The sequence below is a fragment of the Calonectris borealis genome, chromosome 5 (assembly GCF_964195595.1).
Source record: "Calonectris borealis chromosome 5, bCalBor7.hap1.2, whole genome shotgun sequence".
Lineage (NCBI taxonomy): Eukaryota > Metazoa > Chordata > Aves > Procellariiformes > Procellariidae > Calonectris > Calonectris borealis.
In genome coordinates, this window is record NC_134316.1 from 44563141 (window position 1) to 44582869 (window position 19729).

The 19729-nt window shown below is 50.8% G+C and overlaps 1 protein-coding gene across 1 annotated transcript in view; it reads left to right on the plus strand.

Moving 5' to 3' along the window:
- The first annotated feature begins 17189 nt into the window (after positions 1-17189).
- Positions 17190-19729, plus strand: part of CREB3L1 (cAMP responsive element binding protein 3 like 1) — a 46202-nt gene continuing 43662 nt past the window's right edge. The window contains exon 1 of the mRNA XM_075152197.1: positions 17190-17297. Within this exon, the coding sequence (XP_075008298.1) occupies positions 17190-17297 (108 nt within the window). The remainder of the gene's footprint in view (positions 17298-19729) is intronic.

Here is a 19729-nt window from a genome sequence, read left to right on the forward strand (position 1 = left end):
CAATGGTGGGTTAAAGTGAAGTTGAAATTTTCTGCGGAGAGTGCTGGCAATAACGTTGTGCACAGCGGAACCACCCTGGCTTAGCCCTCACGATTGTTTTGCTAAGATCTGCAATAGCATACAGAGGAAAAATTCATATTTAGAACAATACGTAATTCCCTGTGTGATCATGACGTAGAACTGGACAGAATGCCTTTGGCCTCTACGTGAGAAGTTCAGGGAGATACCTGGACAAATGACCTTGCAGAGCTGCGCTTGGCTGTGCCTGAAGTAAGGCCAAGGGGATTCAAACCTTCTTCAGGGTCCTTCTCACTAGAAGCAATACTTGGTGGGAAAATACTGCTGTGGGACCTTGGAGTCTCAAGCCGCTAATGCTTTGTCACGTATTTTGGGATAGTCTGGTGGAAGAGGCAGATAAATAAATATGCTATATCCACACATGCCCAGCAGTCCAAAAATATAAATCAGGGGACGCTATATTTATGGCATATAGGCAGGTACCGGGCTGAAAGCACAGTGTCAGGGCTAAGATGTAAGGGAATATTCTCAGGTGAACTTCTCAAAAGCCGAGGTCTCTACTTCTCTCCGTGTGTAGAGCCCAGGGAGTTTCACCCAGCCGTTCATTAAGTTTTCCCCGAGTGCAGCCTGGCTTCCTTTGGGTACAGCTCAGAACCAGCATCCTCTGGGAGATGATAATATTTTCCAAGGCTGGGCCATTCATCCATGCCAGCCTCTAAAGGATATGGAGAAGCTGTGCAGAAAGGGCCTGGGCACTCTCGGCCACACCCTGTAGCAAGCGGTAGGATGTTCACAGCCTGCCAAGGTAAACGGTGTGAGCGGTACGCCTGGATTCACAGCCAGATCTCTAGAGCAAAAGCGGTGAGTGAAGAGTGGCAGAACTTTAACTCCTTGTGAGGAGCTGAAGACAGAACTCGCAGTGGAGGACCCAGACTCCTGGAGGATATTTCCATCTCCAGGGAGCATGTATCTCACAGGTTTCTTGCCAGAGTTTCTGCTGTAGCACAGCCTTGGCACACGTCATCTCTGCATTTAAAGCCTTTTTTGTTTTTTTTTTCTTTTCCCAAAAATCGCCTTCAGGTATTTGTTTCCACTCACCTGAGTGCTTCCCAAACACTGGGTATAACCACACTACTGTCTCTAGTCCCCTTTGAGCACCAGCATGTGATGACTTGGATCTCCTGAGCCCTAACCCAGTGCTTTCATCCAGGAATTGTTGAACCTGCCTCTTTAATTTGTCGGAGATTATTTGGATTCAGCGCGTGCTCCTTTCCCTTTCTTCAAGGTGGCATGACTTCCACTCTCTCCTTGCGTCTTCCAACCTCCCTATCCCCATAGTTGTTTGCTGTTCCTTTTCCTTCTTTTGAGTCTCTCTGCCACAAAGTGATACTTTTGGATGTACGGTGGAGGGGACAGGGGACATTAATCCTGCTCTCAGATGTCCCTTTAGAAAAAATATTCTTTAAACGCCCACAAAGATTTAAGCCAAAAAGTTTTCATTTTTAAAATGATGAACAAATAATTTGTCCAGAGTCAAAATATTTGTGCTGATAATGGTGCTGTGCCCTAAGGTAATTCACTTGCCTGTCTTATATTACTGGACTTTCCTGCTCACAGGTACCTCAGTCCAGTGATATCCCATGTTGTATCCCGGTCAGAGACTCACAGCCACATTCTTGCAGGAGGAAAATGCTGCATCTTTGGAAAACTTGGGTGAAATTTTAAGTGGCACAGCAGGAGTAGAACCCAAGGCCTTGTGCTGGTTCACCATTACCCAGCATATTTTGTACAAAACTTTGGATGAAGTCAGTGGGATAAGTGGTATAAAATTGCCATTCTGTCTGGGAGGATGTTAGATCCATTTGCTCTCACTATGTCCTGATGTGTGTGGCCATACAGGAGTGTGGCAGCAACTCCTCTGATCTTCAGTCTGTTGTTGTAGCGGAAAAAATAACATAGAAATATCATGTAATTGTTTTTAAAAAAAAAATTTTTTTTTTTTTAAAAAAAAAAAAAAGGCCTCCCAATTCTCCTGTCACTAGTTGCAGTCCAGGAAACTCTGTGTTTATTAAGCACTGGGTAAATTTGCAGCTCTCTAAATGTAAAATCAATAGCAATGATAACAGCAGCAAAGTGCTTAGTCCAGCTCTGGTAATAACCCAAGACTGCTAACTTCTTGATAAGGTCACTTGCTTTACACGGGCACCTCCTCTCCATGTGAAAACACAGAGAGCAGGACAGAAGATACTTGTGTTCCCTGATAAGAAAGGAAACACTGAAAACATGTAATTTCCAGCAGGTGACGATGGCAGGCAATGACCTGAAGGACTCTTAAAATCTACTGTGGGGACCTTAGCCCCTCCACTGAGGGCTGCAAGCACACGCTTCCTCTTCTAGGAAATTAAAATCTTAACAAACATCTCGTTAATGGTATCCTTTTTTTCATCTCTTCTCACAAGTACACGAGAAAGGGGAATCCGCAGTAACCTGACGGAGTGAGCAAAATTGCATTTCTGGAGGATGAACAGAGGGACGAGATGATGGCTTCTGTGGCTGACCTCTCTGAGCTCCATCAGTGATGCCACCGCTCAGCTGCTTTTAGTAGAGCACAACCTGGGCAGTTTCTGTGGTTCACAGCAGGGGTCACCAAGTGTGTATTGGGACCACACTTCCACCTCTGCCCGGGGTGTCCTTCCCCCTCTACCTTCCACTATGGTGATTCCCTTAAGGGTGGAACCGCTGCAGGCAGCTGTGCTTGGCTCCATGCAGTCTGCTCCTCTTCCACCAGGTCCACTTTAATCCTAGCTTAGGGTTCCCCGATGGTTTACTGCCATCCGTCTGGCCTCCATCATGACCTCCCCATGGAGTTCACTGATAGACGTGAGACCCCAGAAGTAATCCCTTCCCTCCTCCCTGCCCACCTCTGTCAGTGAGCCTGGCCTCATCTTGCTCAGTGGTAGGTCCACAGTCACTTTGGGCTTTTTCTTTGCCATGCTTCTGAGGTAAATCAAGTCCATCTGCGCATCAGTTCCCTTCTGTTTTCTTCTTCCCTGACCTCTGCCTGCTAACCTATCCTAGGTTCAGTGACCTTCAGCGCAGGAGGAATCCTCCTTAAACGCCTATCCCAAAGACGGCACTCCCACTGTTAAATAATAATCATACAGTAATAATCACCAGAGGGCTGGCAGGGACTTCAGGAAATCTCTGAAGCCATCCCCCGCTCTCCGAGGTGGAGTCACCCAGGAGCAGTGCCTGAGGCGTGTGTGAAATGCCTCTAGCGATTGGGATGCCGCAGCCTCCCCAGCAGCCCCCTGCGGCCCAGGAGACCTTCCTGGGAAGAAAGTACTTTCTTGAGCGCAGCCCACATCTTTCCTCCAGCAAATCAGGCCGATTATTACTTGTCCTTCTGGTGGATCTGGAGAAGAACCGATCGCAGTCTGCCTTATAGCAACCTTTTATATAATAGCAAGACAGCTTTTAGAGTAACCGAAAAAAGAGGCGTTTGCTCGCTTGCAAAGTCAGGAAATTCCCTGCCAATGGACATTCTTTGTCAGGGATCCTTTGCCAGCATAGGCTGAGCGCTAAGCCCCACAATCTGCATTTTCCTTTTGAATGACTCCCACAAAATAAACCAAATATCACATCCAAGAAGATTTATTACATCCCTTCCAAGGGCGAAGCATTCCTCAGCTACATTCCATTTCTGTCTTTTGTGCTTAGGAAAGGGGAAAAAAATCTCTGTGATGCCTCTGGATCCCACCCCTCAAGGGCTTCTGTCGTTAATAAAGCCGAGCAGCTGGAGCCAGATTTGTCAGACTAGTCCTGAATGGCTGGCTCGCTCCTGCTGCAAGAGCAGCACCATCAGAGCAGCCTTAGGATTCCTGCCTCTGCTAGAAGATTAATAACTCGCGGCACCACGTTTCCTCAGTGAAAACACCTTTTGTTGTTCCCAGTGACACCCTATTCCCGTGGCAGCAGCTGCCAGAGTGGATCTTCTCACTTCCTCGCCGCTCTGCCTTCTCCTGCCTCTGCATGATGCAAGAGCTTGCAATGCTTTTTGGGAGCTCAGACGTGCTCTCGGGGACTCTGCTTGAAGCAATTGCTCTCTCCAGGCTTTGCAGCGAAGCTTTTATCCAGATGTGTAAAGGAGGATGTATACAGAGGGAGGGCAAGGGGGTGAAACCTCTGTTGTGTTATCTGAGCTTAATTAAGCTTCTCCCTAGGCAGTCACTAATTGATTGACCCCAGGACTGCGAAGGGGAGCAAATTTACCGGAGCTCATTAAAAGAGCAGAGCTTGGAATTTGATTTTTTTTATTTCAGAGATTAATACCTTTGACTGATGTCTTGCTGACTGATACCAGTGAAACAAACACTACTCAGCAAATGTCGGTAGGTGGATTTGGCTTCTTAAATCCAAATGAGAGAAGTGGTGAGTCCTCACATGCCTGCTTATCATCATCGTGCCCCTTGCCACCATTTATAGGTATCACTCAACTGGAGCTCTGATACTGCTTTCTCCCCAGCCTGGGCTGTGCTGACCAGCCTGAAGTCTCTTCCAGTGGGTATCAAGTCCATTTCAGTTTCACAGGCTTCAAAAGCATTTCACAAAACCGACCAAAAAAACCCTCGCCAAACCAAAAATCAGTTCACCCACCATAAAATGCAGCCACTGCAGGCATGGGTGAGGCCAGCTCTGCGACAGCACAGGGCAACACCCCAACACAACTGTGTAGAACATGGAGAGGGGGAAAAGATTCTGTGTCCAAGGGGAGCTGCAGGAGGAATGAAGGGAAGAGGACCATCCCCTCCCAAACGCCTGGGACATTGACTTTACCAAAAATGCTGAGATCATTTCCAGTCTGATGGTGTTCAGATTTGTCTTATACAATTGAACCCCCACCCAGAGCCACATACAGCACAGAGCAGGGGTTCAGGCTCGCACTGAGTGACAGGTGCCGCCTTCTCAAAATACCTGCATCTTGGGGCACTGTTTGCAGGTCTCCTCCACAAGTACTACTCTTGGTGACATTTGACATGATGAAAGCTCACCCTGTCAGGACTGGCACATAGTCAGTGTACTGAAGAGGCTACAGGAAGATAAGGTGTGCAGAACAGTGTGGAAGCGGTATGCATGCCTGAAGATGGAGACCATCACAAGGACAAGGTGGCTGGAAGACTAGCCACTGGCCAGGTGACAGAAGGCTGTTAAAGGCCAGCTTTCACAACCAGCCCAGCCAAAGCTCTTTGTATCACTTGGAGGCAATTCACTGTGGCCCCAATCAGCCTTAGAACCATTTCAGCTGGGCTTTAAAGCTATTTAGAGCATGGAGGGAAAGCCCTACTGGGTAGCAAACTGACAAAGTTGTGTGAGCACCCTGGGTGTGAGATGTTGCTGCAGATTTGAAGTTTCTCCTGTCAGCTTGTGAGTTGTTTCCCTTTTTCTCCTCGCTAGGACAGACTGGTGTCCTATTCTCTCCTACTCTCCATCCTCAAAGAAGATGCTTATCTCTCCTCTTCTGAAGAGGTTTCTGTGCATTCTGTGAAGTTTTGCAGGGATTTGATGGAGCTGTCAGCTGAGCAGCAACATGGACAGGTGACACCTACATGGTTTTCACTGTGAACACATCTCTGCAGTCATGTCTGCCTATTTGCCTATTTGATGGAGCTGTCAGCTGAGCAGCAACATGGACGGGTGACACCTACATGGTTTTCACTGTGAACACATCTCTGCAGTCATGTCTGCCTATTTGCTGTCTTAGGCCTGTTCACCTTTAAGCCCTTCAGAGCACTTCAGAGTTGCTTTTCTGTCTCTTCTGTTTAGAAAATGTTTAACATCAGTGAGCGTTGAGTCCCAATTTTCACACCATGTTTGAAGGATGCTGGTTTGTTGGGTCTCTGGGTTTAAGTAGTGGCTGCAAGAATAAGTCCTTAGGTGTAGCTGTGGGGAAGAGGGACTGCCACTGACTCTGCGGTGAAATGGCATTTGTCAGCAAGGAGAACTGACCCTCCAGAAGAAGATGCTGCTGAGGAAAGAGAGGAAGCCAAGTGTCTCCTCTCCAGAGCACATGGACTTCCCCGTCCTGAGGAGGACACTTGTGACCCTCACAACCCTCCCCACTACTGCTTGCTCTGTCTGCTTCTTTCTCTTTCTTCTTTTCCTCTCTCCTCAACCACACCCACTATTTAACCATTTAGATATAAAAATAAAAAATAAAAAAACCACCCAACCCACTAGACAGAGGGTTTGCTAAAGAAGGGTAATTTTAAAAGCAAGCCTTTGAGGTCAGTATGTAATTGTAACATTGGGACTATGTGAGCCAAGACAAAAATAATCCACTGGGTATCTGGTCAAGGAGGAGAGGATGGCAGCCTGCAGTGAAGGAAGAGTGACTTACACGGGATTGATCAGACGGCAAAAGACCAGCCAAAACTACTCGCTGGCACCAGAACTAATATTTGTGTAGGGTACTGCAAGATTTTCTGTCTGTGATGGGATCGTAAGAGCTGCTGTTGGGGGTCACAGCCTCCCTTGGTCGGTAGCCCTGCCTCTGCCAGGGACTGGCGCTGGGTGCTTCCCGGGAATTTAATGGTCTTCCGTAGAAATACAGATATGATGTGAAGTATGTTTATATATTAACCTGCTCATGAGGAACATTTCTGGTTTGGTCTGGAGTTTAGGGTACTGAGGTTTTTTAACGGTTCTCTATTTTCAATCCCCTGCTTCAGGTACTTTATGAAAACCTGTCTTCTTCAAAGGGTTTGTGGGGCTCCAAGCCATGCCCTTCCCTTGCGTGGTGTAACAGAGGATGTTTTCACCCCTATAAATGTCAGATCCTTTCCTCTCAGTTCCTTCTCAGTTACAGCTGACAGCAATAAGTTATGTGGGCCAATCATATAATGTATTTTACCAGTATTTCCCCTAGTGCGTTTTAAATGAAGAAGTGAGCCTTGTAAGTGCCCGAATATCTCTGCCGTCTGCTAGCCCTGAGAGTACAATACAGGGGGTAGGAGGACCACGCCACAGTGCTGGTTTTGTTTATCGTTCTGGCGAGAGACAGTGGCAGCCCCCATCACTTGGAAATAATTATGCTAATTCTTGTACTGGGGTAAAGCACCAACTGTCCACAGAGGACCGTGATTTTTCTGGCTCCAGAGGTGCCATGGGTAGGACACCAAGCAGCCTTTCATCTCTGTCGTTCCTAAGACTGAGTTGCTTTCACGTTTGCTCCCAGATGAAAGCACCATAAAAATCAGTTTTACTGTGAAAGAAGTTAAGTGTAAGAGGAGGGAGCATGCCTGTACATCGATACAAATGGCTGGGGGTATAGAGCTATACCTGAATTCATGCCACTTGTGTTTCTATTCCAAGATGCCCAGCCATCAACTCTCTGAGCTTTCACCACAGTTCAGTATTTCCCCTTCTCAAACCACTGTCTGTGCATGAAAGGGATTTATTTTTAATCAGAGGCCAGCGCTGGTTGCAGGGGTCTTTACTTTGTGACCTTCAATTCTGTTTCTAGGAGGAGACAGTGGGTTTCAGTACCTTCTTGCTGTGGCTGTCTCTGGGTCAGCCCTTCCCAGAACAGATGCCACTGATTCAGGAGGGCTTGCTGCCTCCCCTTTATTTAAGTGCTGGTTACACAGCTCCACCAGGATCCATTGCAGTCGTAAACCACGCTCAAGGGATGAGCAATTTAGGGTTTGGAGTCATTGTGGACCAGCCCTGGAGACCTCATGCAATTGTTTTTCATCTCTCTTACACCCACAGTTTTGCTAGATTAGAGTTACTGCAGAACCCAGAGAGTTCTTTCTGACTTGAATTTGAGTTGGGAAAGACACACAAAAGAAAGGAATTTGTGTTGTAAATTAGATTTCTCAGATTTCAGTGATTTGTCATGGAAATGTGGCTCCATCTATGCAGTCATAAAAACATTTCACATGTTCAAACTCTTCTCATGCTATTAAGTTCCCCGATATGGCAGGGTACAGTGACTGTAGGAGGTAAGGTTAATTTCGAATCAGCTGTGGTAGAAAAATGACTTGGCACCCCAGCTGGGGAAGCATTAAACCTTCAAAATGAGGATTAACCTAGAAACCATTCCCCAATCCTAGTGATCTATGTGAGAAGACTGGATTCTTGGCTCAAGCTGTTTTCTACCTCTTCCAAAGTGTCCAACGGAGTGTATGCTGCTTCTTGGTGCAGCTCAGGTCAGCGGGAGAGCACCCGAGTACCTCCCCGCGAGCGTTGTGCTCCCCCACGATCCAAAATGAAAACCATAATTCAGAGCTCAGTCAATGGGGGTGGTCTAAAAATAATAGGATTGAAACCAGTAAATGATGGTTTCTTAGGTTTGCCTGCCTGTGTTGTAGCCAGGGAGGTGCATTTTCAGCCGGTTCCCTGCAACCATCAGAAGTCACCTAAGAAAAGAGCAGAGGAGGTGAGAAGCTTCTACATTCCCAGGACTCCAGGTGCTCAGGCTTTAAGAAAACCACTAAATGTCCTGGGATGCCTGGAGAAAGAAAGACCTGGCAACGCTGTTAGCCCCGTTTGCCACACAAACCAGAACCTCTCATTTCTCTTGTACATCAGTGGACGTTAGAGATGCACAGGCACAGTGCCGCAGGCAGTGAGCTCTTGAGCAGTTCAAAGAACTTTTTCCTTAGTGCTGCTGCCTTTGGGCACGTTTCATGCTTCACATTTTGGGCTGCTGCCATATTCAAGCTATCGATGAATCAAGAGCTGTACAGGACACAGCAGCACCAAAGGCTCAGCATGCCAAAGAAATGATACTCTGGGACAGAGGAGCCAGGGACTCTACTGCCCTGCCTTGCCTTGCCTAACACACCTACCCCCCAGTCAGCTGGAGAAACCACATCTCTCTGCATCTCTGTTTCCTTGCTGGGCATCTATCTAGCAAGCGTGAGGGCTTTGCTCAGTGGGGCTTCTGGAAGGCAGCTGATGATAATTTTTATCTTTTTATTTCGGAGCTCGATCAGTGCATGAAGAGGGTTGCATTACACGCTTGGCTGCAGCTGTATGAGACTTGTTGACCCAGGAAGTCCCTCTCTTCCTTTTTGCAGGTTGAAAAAGCCACACTAGGTCTTTTCAGTCTGGAAATTCTGGTCAAGCAGGGAGCTCTGCAAACCCTGCTTGCCAGGGCTTCCCCCAAAGCGGTTCTTGCTCAGCGAGAGGGCGGCTGGCTGGCTCAGGTGAGCTCTCCTGAGGCTGGGAGAGCAGCAAGACCAGCGCCGGGCTGCTCCCAAATGCAGCTGCGTGCCCAAGTGGCATGGGCAGTGCCAGCTCCAGCCCCATGCGCCGCTGGAGAGCCGGGCAGGGGAGTTTGCTGCCGAGAGTGACATTTCTGCGTGCGCCTGACAGCATCCGTTGCCATGGCAATGCGTGTTTGAGCCTGAGCTGAACTGCATCTTCCCTGAAGTTGTGAATTGAGCTTAGCTTTATTTATTTAAAACCAACCATAACGAGTGATAGAAAGAGAAGAGACACGTTACAAATCCTTTTGCGCAGGCCGTAGCCAAATGAGTCAGAGGCACTGCAGGCTTTAATCAGCCCACCTGACGTCAAACCTCTCCATCAGAGGAAAGTGCCGCCTGGAAATGTCAACATGCCCAAATGGAAAGGCCAGAAGGTAAATCTTTTCCTGTGCTCACTCACCGAGTAGGAAAGAACAATTAAAATTCAGCCAGTTCCCCAGACACGTCTTAATAGCAATCTGATTGAACGCTTTTCTCCTCCTGGTCTCTTCCATCCCTGCTGTTAGCTGCCTGGGGACAAGGCCTCTAGGTTTAAAGGATCTTTCTAATGCAGCATCAAACCCCGGATCCTGCAAGAACAAGGTGTTACCACCGGCAGCAAAAATGGGCTCTGCAGGAAAACTCTGTCGCTGAAATGAGCTCTCCCACAAACACTGAGCTAACCGTGCCATGATAGCGGTTCCCAGTGTGAGTGCCCAGGGGTAAGAACAGCGACTTAGCTGGGATCTACGTCACTTGCAGACAGAAAGTTGGGATGAGGAAGAAAGCAGCGGGAATGAGACCGTGTTTGCCAGAGAAGGTGTCAGCCACTTGTGGGCAGGTCAACGCCAACCCTGAGAGATGACCCCAGCAATGGGAAACGGTCGTGGGCTGTAACAGGGGTGTCCTACTGGGAAGAAAAACCCTCCTGCATCCTTTTTAACAGAGCTCAAACTTTGGGCCTCCCTGACACAGACAAGGTGAGAAGCAGCCCCCAGGTTGGGATACAAGAGGCCCGTTCTTTAGCATATATCATAATTAGGTGTGCAAAGGGGAGAGGGGTCAGCCAAGGACACCTACAGCTTTATCTGTCCGTTTGAGGAACGTCAAGCTAGGAAGCCTAGGGAAACCATCCCTTCCCGGCCCACTGGTGTTTGCCAGGGGTGACAAAGGGACACACGCAGACATCAGGGGACACGAGCACGCGGAGAAGGAGGAAGGAAGGAAGAATGTAAGATGCAAACCGCACCACTTAAAACCAGGGCGGCTTTCCAATTCCTCCAAAGTACTCCCCACACCCAGCGCTGTACAGCAGCCAACCTGGTGGGCTTCTGATCTTCCCAAATCACTTAACACTTCTCCCCCTTTTATTTTTGTCCTAAATGTAAGCATTCTGCTTTGGTGGCTGATCCTGGCAACGTGCCCCAGACATTACACTGGGGTTGCTTTTGCTCTAGGAGATAGATAAGTCTGTAATGAAGGTTTCCTCCGCCGTGTTTCTCTTTCCCCTGTAGTGAAAGTCTGTAATTACCAGTGAGGGGCGAGGCAGAGAGCACTGAAACAATGTCATTTGAACAGGGGTGAGACGTGCCTGAATTGCTGGGTTGTGCTTTTCTCCTCGGCAGGACTGCCTGTGGATCGGACCTTGCTTTTAACCCTTGGCAGGGCAGGGAACGCTGTCCCCCCATCCCCCGACCAGCCTGCGTGCACCGGATCTGCTTGGCTCCGATCGGGGCAGATCCTGTTGGACGTAGCCAAGATGTGGGTGTCCGACTTCTCCGCCATGCTCGAGGGGCTAAGTGGCACAAATCAGCAGGGATTTCCCCCTAGTCATCATGCGGGTAACTGGAGGTTTGGAGTTGTCTCCGTTCGGCGCATGCAGTGTGTCAAAGCAGAGCTGCTGCAGCCTCCTTGCCCCAACTCGGCTAGTCCTGTTCTAGCGGCTCTTCAGCTCCCTCCTGCACCAAAGCCATCTGCTTCCTGCTCCTTGATGCAAGGTATCTTCTTGGGGTAAAATTCAATCAAACGGGGTGTGCAGCTATACCCCTCATCCTTCCTGGGAAAAGGTTTGAGATGTAGGAAGTGGTTAAGAGAAATGAGGCAATACAGCCCCCTCAGAATGACTCTTCAGGTTGTCTGCAGCGCCATGAAGGCTGCCTGGGTCCCTTTTGCAAGCTGGCCTTGCAACCGTGCAGGCTAGAAGCCTGTTAGAGTAAATAAAAATTAGTGCATGGAAAGCTGAGGCAGCCACCCTCCTCTGCTGGTCTGTAGCTTCCCATTCACCTGAATTTCCTGAAGGGGAGTTATTTACAGGGTCTTCAAATGCTAACAAACTGCTGGAGGGAGAGGCATTCATAGTGAAGTTGCTCTTCATTCAGTTAGTCACCCTCAAAGTTGTCTGGTTCTCCAGGGAGATTGCCAGCAAAAAAAAACCCAGGCAGAGTCTCTGCTCTTTCTGAGGTATAGAGTAGAGAGGGCAGATTGTGTGTGACAAGGCAAAGAAACATTCTTAGCCCGGCATGAAGAAGTGAAGGAGGTACAAGGTGATTTTCGCCCCTTTATCAGTTACTTTCAAAGTGGTGAGTTTTCAGTTCTCATATTTTGTTATAGTACCCATTTACTATTTTGGGGCTTTACTTTCCGACGTACCTAACCCTGCCGCAGGCAGCTCAGCCGCATTCCCAGGAGGCTGAAGGGGTTCCACATAGGGACATGGATAGGGTCTGGTGTCTTGTACTCAAGCCTTTCCTTTCCTCAGGTCTTGCATTCCCCGCTTCCCTGCCTGTCACTCACTCCTTGTTTGCAAGGCCGATTTAAATCTATCCGAGGGCCCTAAGTTCACCCCAGAAAGAATAATAATTGCAGCGCTGAGCTCTGTGGCTTCCCTTTCATTCCCCACATAGCATTAGGGTGCTCACTGAAACCACAGCATTCATGGATCCTTGCCATATGCAAACTTGCAATTAATATGCTCTTCACTTTCCCCTCTACTTCCCAAGCAAGAGGGGAAAAAAAGCACAAGTCGTGGCGTACGTTCCCTTAGTGCACACACACGTGTGTGTGTCTGCACCTCACTCGAGTGCTCCGGCACGGCTCGAACCTATCTGGACTCGGTGGTTACCGATGAAATTGCCTGCTTGCAGGCAGACATTTAATTTGATGCAGCACCGGTTCTGGGTAGCTGCACGCAAAGCAACACGCACGACACAACTCGTTCCCTCTTTGAGCTGTGGCAGCAGATTTATGAAGATTTCACAGGTCTTCCCCCCCTTTCTCTGGATTTAGCAGGGAGCTGAGGTAGGTGTGATTTCCTCGCTGGCTCCCCTCCCTGTCCCACTGCGGCTCACTGGCGGTGGGAGCAGGTGTGTTGGGTACCTGGCTGGGAGACAGCACCCAGGAGGAAGGAGGAAATAGAAAGCAGCTGAAGCTGGCTGGAGGGAGAAGTGTGTGTGTGTGAGAGTTTAAACCAGCCGCTGGAAGGAAAACAAAAGGGAGCCGGATTTCCTGGATGAGGCGGGGCTGTGGAGCAGAGGGCAGAGAAGGGCTCCAGCATCTGCAAGTCCTTCCTCGAAAGTTACCTTTTGCTAGAGGACGTCTTGCTGGATTCCTCCCCTCCTATCTTGACTTCTTCATGGGCTTTGAATTGTTCCCACAAAAAACTAAATGAAGAAATGAAAAGCCTGAGTGTTGGATATGAAACTACTTGTGCCATCGTACACGGCCTGACTCCTACGGGACTGTCTGGGGACTGCAGTGCCTCTTCTTTCAACTAGGCTGAAAGTCCCATTTCCATCCTCACCTTGTTCTCAGTGGGACTTCAGGAGCAGAGGGGACCTACAATGCAGCAGTCGCTCCCTCTGTGTTGCACAAAACAGTGAGCAAAACCACCCCCGAGCAATATACTGAGAGGTAATTGAGTCCAGAGAAAAGCCAGAGAGAAATAAAGGCAGGACTGTTATGAAGAGTTACTGAAGGGCCGAAGTATGGAGCCTGCATGGCTCCAGAAAGCCTTCGTGGCTAGGAAGATGGCTTGTGGCAGAAACAAGCTATTCCATCCATATGAACACCAAAACTGGAAAAATCAACAGGACAAATGGTATCTTTCACCAGACTTGAAGTAAAAGCTCTGCTGTGGTGGCAGTCCTAAAAAGCCAGCCTGACCCCCAAAGCAAGCAGCTCCAACAGCGTGAATCGTTCCCAAACCGGCTCTCCAGGCTGCAAATGAGGGCAAACCCCAGGCAGATGACCCCTCCTGTAACAACAGAGCCTGCATGCAGCAAACCAAAAATCACTGACATAGGCAATTTGCGCCACATTCCTCAAGAAACACTCATCCTCGATGAGTTTGTGAAACCTCCTGGCTCGGTCTGGGTGGGCGGAACCAAAAGCTTCAGCTTTGCAGACTGCAAAATGGCCTGGATTGCTGTGCACGTGTTCGAGCCCAGAGGTTGCTTCCCTTGTCTTGCACATCTTGCTCACAGCAGTGTAGGGTGAAGGCAAAGCGAATGCAAGGTGGCACGATGAGGGACTTGCAGTTCTCTTTCCATGGGTACAAAGGCAGAGAGTGGCAGCAAGACCAGGCAGGATGGAGCACAGGAGAGCAGGATCCCTTTCTTATGAGATTCACTCCAAAAGAAACCTGAGTGCTGATTCACTTCTCAGCACTAATAAAATGAGCTTGGTCATACATGTGCATTGGCAGTATCAAATATTGTGAGGCCAGGAAGGCTTATCTGCTGTCAGTTTGAGACTTGTTCAGTCTAAACATAGTTGGTTGCTGTTGCGGTCTCCTGCTGCGATCAGATTGCAAATAAATCTAAATATAACATCAGAGAAAATAAGGCTGAAAAGGGATTTGAGTGACCATGTGATTCAGCCCCTGCCCCAAGGTTGCCTCCTGATCAGCCATCTCTGTGTCCCAAGAGATGGCTGCAGAACTTGCTTTTGAAGATGCTTCGGCGAGGGCGACATTGCCACTTCCCAGGCACTCGTCTGTTACTGCTTGTCCCCTCCAGTGTGGCAATGAAGAGCAATTCTTGCCTTCCTATTTCCTGCAGCTCTTCGAATGCCTGAAGACTGCTGGCATGAGAGTCTTCTCTTTAGACCAGAGAAGACCAATTCCCTCAGTCCTTTTTTAAGGTCCCCTTTTTCTCCAGTCGTTCCCACTGCCCTCCTCTGGACCCAGCCCAATTAGTCCCCATCTTGCTCATGGGGTAGCACCCCAGATGGGCACGGCATTTTGGCTAACACCATGTTCTACACTGGTCCTCTGCAGAGCAGAAGGGGAACTTCCCATCTTAAAGGTTTTGTACGAGGATTCCTACATTTATATCCCAGCGTGGCATTTGCCTTTTTCACAGCCGTGTGACGCAGCTAACACTGCTCAAGTGTTGCAAGTGCTGTAGTGGCCAGGTCCCTTCTGCAGCAGTGCCGCTCAGCCTCTCCTATCCCCCCTCGCTGCAGGCACCCCCTGCCAGCTGCAGCAGCACGTCTCTTTCCGAATTGCGATCACCTCCCCTCAACCCATCAACACTTTCCCTGTCCTTAGGTCTCTTTTGGAGCACAAAACTGCTCGCTTGCAGAAATACCTCTCCTTTTTGGCTCCAGAGGGTCAGCAGCGACCCTCTCTGAACCCAGAGGTAACGTTTGCGTTGCCTGTAATGGACTGCACTCGTGTCTGACCTGGGGAAAATGTCCGTTTCAAAGCTCTACACAAGTGCTAGGGATGGATTTCCCTATCAGCGCTCTCCAAGATGGGACAGAGCAGCTTTGCAGCGCGATGCTGAAAAGGGAGGTTTGTTATAATCCTTCCTTGCCTGCAGAGGTGCAGCAGCAATAGACAGGGGAGCTGCAGCCGGGGCAGTTATGTTCAGTACTAAAAGTATTAAATAGAAGCAGGGTCTCAGAGCAGGCAATTCCATTTTTTTCAAACTATTCTAATCTTTCAAATGGACTTCACAATCCCTATCTGAATGTGCCAAAGCATTTTTCCTTCGGAGTGCAGACAAACAAGTGAGGTTTACTTTGCTTGACCTTTTTCTGATGACACTGCCACCCATGCTGTGCAAACAGTCGCTTGGAGCTGACACCATCTCAGCTTCCTCGGCCTGGCGCTGAGGATAAATACAGCGTGTGTCCTGAGAAGAGGCTTCCTTGTGTTAACTTGGGCGAGGCACTGAACCAGAAACTCTTGGTTTCATCGGTGAGTCTTCGCAGTTAGGGAAGCGATATCCATGTTTGGTTAGCGGCGGGAGGTGGAAGCTGCCCCTGTTGTGGCTCTGCCCGTGCCCCGTGCCCCTGGACTGTCACCCCATTGCTATCACAGGGCTTGCTCCTTCTGCCCCTGGCAGCTGAGAACCCCACTGACCGGGATGTTAAAGGAAAAATGCCTTTCCCCTTGCTGGGAGATAGAGGTTTGCTTCTTGCTGAAGGGTCTGGACATATTTCTTCTCCCCATCTTACGGCGGCAAAGGTTTCTGTCTTCCCCCCTTTAAACCCACTGGCATCTACACTGACAAAGAGGTTTCTTTACCATTAAGGAAGGAGGAACAGCATTATTTTCTCAGCACACCTCTGTCCTGGCTGAATTTATGTCTCTGACCCTTTTACCCAAAGGCTCTTTACACTTGACTGAAACATAAGGTAAAAGTAAATGTAACTGTAAGAGCCCATTGTATGTGCAAGTATAAAGACTTTTGTGTGCAGGAGGTAGCACGCGGCTGCTCGTGCTACGGGTAGCCAAGGAGCACCTTGGGTTGTGCTGTTAGCACTGAGACCCATGGGGAGCATGGAGCAAGAGCCTGGGGGGATGGAAACTCCATGTCTGGTTCAAGCACAGGCTCTGGCCAGCCTCAAATCTGCACTTTCCCATCATGACCCTCATTGTCGGCAACTTTCTGCTAGGTCTCTTCCAGGAGAGATGCTGTCTTTGGGTTTTTCCTCCGTATGCCTGTGACCAAGAAAGCCATTGCCAGGGGCTGTGACTCCAGTCCGTTCTTTGTGGAGCCATGAAAGCAGGGACAGCTTAATAAAACATCAGGGCTTCTTCAACAGGTTTATTATAAGTGGTTTTCCTAAGTGTTGGTTGGAGTAAGGATCAGAGAGGATCCATAATCCAATTTATCTGAAGCCATATAATCTTCCTGAAGCTCTTTAACGGTGCCCAACTCTTTTATTACAGAGCAGCCTCATGGGCTGCTGCAGCTGGGCCTACCTGCAAGCCCGTTGTGGAGAGCAGGGGCAAGGAGATCTCCCTGCCGGCTTGCGGCTCCCCTCGGGGCTCGGACCCCTGGCAAGTCCCATCTTTCCCGGCTCTGCTCCCCGAGGGATGCAAAGGGGCCACCAGAGGCTGCCACCGCCTTTCTGCCGGCAGGGACGTCTGCTGAAGGGAGGGTTTCTTCAGTTCATCAAACTGAAATCGCCCTGCCGGGGATCAGCATCACCCTCGGGCCCCCTCCGCAGCCCCAGGAGGAGCCCGGGAGGAGCGCGGCAGCCCCGGGCAGCCGCCGGGCTCATCCTCCCCGGCGCTGGCGGGGGGGGGGGGGGGGACGGACGCGGGTGGCCTCGGCGGTGCGGGGGGGGGCTGCCCGGGCGGCGGGTGCGCTGCCCGCCGCCGCGCTGCCTTAAGGGGGTGTCGGCGAGGGAAGGCCCGCCCCGCCGGCTCCCGGTGCGCGGGCGGGGGCGTGCCGCGGCCGGCGGCGGCGCCGCCCGCCCGGCCCCTCGGCAGCGGGGCACTGACAGCTGCCCCGAGCGGGCACCCGGCGCCGCGCTCCCGTCCCCGGCAGGCGGCTCGCTCCCCGCCGCGGCCCCCGCCGCCCCATGGACCGCCGCCGCCGGGGGGCGGGCGGGAGCGTGCCGCCGCAGTGAGCCCGGCCGGCGGAGCGCGGGGGGCGGCCGAGCCCCCGCGCCGCGGGCACCATGGACAGTATCCTGGAGCCCTTCCCCGCCGAGCGGCTCTTCCCCGCCGCCGGCACCGGCTTCCTCGACCTCGGCGACTTTAGCGAGGCGGACTTCCTCAGCAATGTGGTAAGAGACCGCCGGCAGCCCCCCCGCCTCCCTCAACCCTTCCCGGCAGCGGGGACGGGACGCGCCGGCGGCCTCGCCGCGGCCACCGGAGCGCGGGGTGCCCCGGGGCTGCGTGTGCCGGGGTCCTGCCCCGGAGCGCGGGGTGCCCCGGGGATGCAGGTACCCGGGTGCCCCTCGCCGCACACGGCCAGCGCCCCCCGGGACCGGCCCCGCCGCCCGCAGGCGTCCTGCCGCGGGCACCCCGAGGAGATCCCGCTGGGGAGTCACAGGTTTTTTTCCTTACAATGCGCTTTTTTGAGACTGATGGCTGGGGGAGAAGCGTGCGGTCCCAGGCGGGGAGTGCACAACCTGCCGTGGCTCAGCTCAGGCAGCACCGGAGGCACGGCCGGGTGCCATCGGGAGATGCTTTGGCTCTGCTCCTCTGCTCTCATTTGCTTGTAACTTTTTCTCAGAGTGGCATTTGGGAGATGAAGCATCTCCCGCTTGGCGAGAAGGCTGGGCTGATTTACTTTGGAGAGAAGGGTGAGGGGGAAGAGTGACTTGGAAGGAAAATGTGTTGCCAGTCCCAAGAAACCAAAGGGGCATTGTTCACCTCTAGGGAAACTGCCCAGCCTCTCGGAGGAGTCATGCGAGTCCCCAGTCCAGCCGCTCTCCCTGAGCAGCACGCACAGGCTCTTTGCTGTCCTGCCCAAGCTTTCCGTGGGAGTTCGTGCTGTGAATCCTGCAACCCCTCTGCCAGGAAGGACCCAGCCCTGAGGCAGAAGGGGGAAGGGCCCCACCCCAGAGGTGGTTTGGGGTGAGGGTGAGGGCATCATCCGATGCTGGGCAGCGGGGCACTGCCTGCACTTGAGGCTCCACCAGCCTCTGAGCAGCTGCAGCTGTGGGACAGTGAGCCTGCCCCAGACGTTTTAGCCACGGCTTGTTACTCCCCCGTCACAACACTGGCACCTCCCGCGTTCCCAGTGTAGCACTGTGAGGGTCTCTGAGGACTACGCTTGCAACGGGAGCAGGGGAGGTGCCAGCACCACGACACAGAAGCAGGGGACAGAGAGAGGAGGGCTGTAGCCATTAAGCACCTGATGAATCCACTTCTGCTTTGCTATGCAGAAGGTATCCAAAGCCTTTTATGCTTCCTCTATTGTGGAGAAGAAAGTAGAGATGCAGAATTTGCGTATACGTTAAGTGCACCACACTTGGTGTGTGGAGTCTGGGAAAGAGATGTGCAGCCCCATCTCCCACAAATCTCACCAGCTCCTAATTTCCAAGATACTACCGTGCCTCAGGGGTGACTCTGGTCGGGCTCTATGGGAGGCAGCAGAGTCCCGCTGTGCTCAGGCAGTCCTTCCAGTGGCACGTCACCCCGAGACTGAGCGCTCGCTCACACTGTGGGGCCTTGCCTGCTTGTATCTGAGAGACCTGTTGTTAGGAGTCTTGTGCTTTCCCTAATTCCATATACGTCCAGTGCGGATGAAGCTGTGCTGATACCACGTGCTTTATGCCAGGACCGTTTATTCTCTTATTGAAGTGAAAATAGTATGTATTGGCACCAGCCGTTTTATCTAGGTGCAACGTGGACTGCAGTCAGAAGTCAGGGAACCCCTAACCAATATAGGTGGTACCTCTCTATAGCTTAAATACAACTTCTGCCTGCAACCAGACCCTGTGAAAAAGAAGCTTTTGTGCAAGAGTGCCATCTGGTGCCACCTGCCAGGACAGTGTGTTTAAAGTGTGCAGTGGCCATGTGCAGGCTGGCTCCATCCTGCCTCATTTAAATGGCCTTTCTGCTTGGAAAGCTGCTGCTCGAAGTAGCCTACCCTTGCCTTCACAATAACTAGGTTGCGGTGACTCAGGCATCGTTGTGCTCAGCTTACAAGTAGAAAAAGAAATGCTTTTGTGGATTTTTTCCCAACTGCCAGCACCACAAACTTCTGCTGGAGTGCGAGGGTCGAGCTGATACCTTCTCTTCCTGCAGATGATAAATGTAAGAGATTCTGTAGCCACTTCTCGCCTACCAAATCTGTTGGTGGTACAAGAGCCAGAACATAATACATCACCCTCTTTGTTCTCACTCTGCATAACAACATGGGGAGAAGGAATACACTTACATTTTCTTACTAAATCCAGCAAATCTCCCGGGATCTTGAGATGTGTTGAGAAGTTCTTTTTACATAGAACTGTGCAAAGCATCACCGTGCACAATAGCTCGCAAAGTTGCCAGTGCCTTTGCTTCAAAGATGGGCAAACTTTTCCAGATATTGTTCAGCAAGCATTTTTCTTAGAGCAGGCCAGGAATTTCGGCCATAAAATGCCAGTATGAAACTTTTTCTGAGGATGATTTCTTCTGTTCAGAAAGGAAGTGGAAAGAAAAGATGGATGAACCTTACTGCAGAGGCTGTACTCCTTTGGGGCAAGAATAACGTGTCTCTAAACTA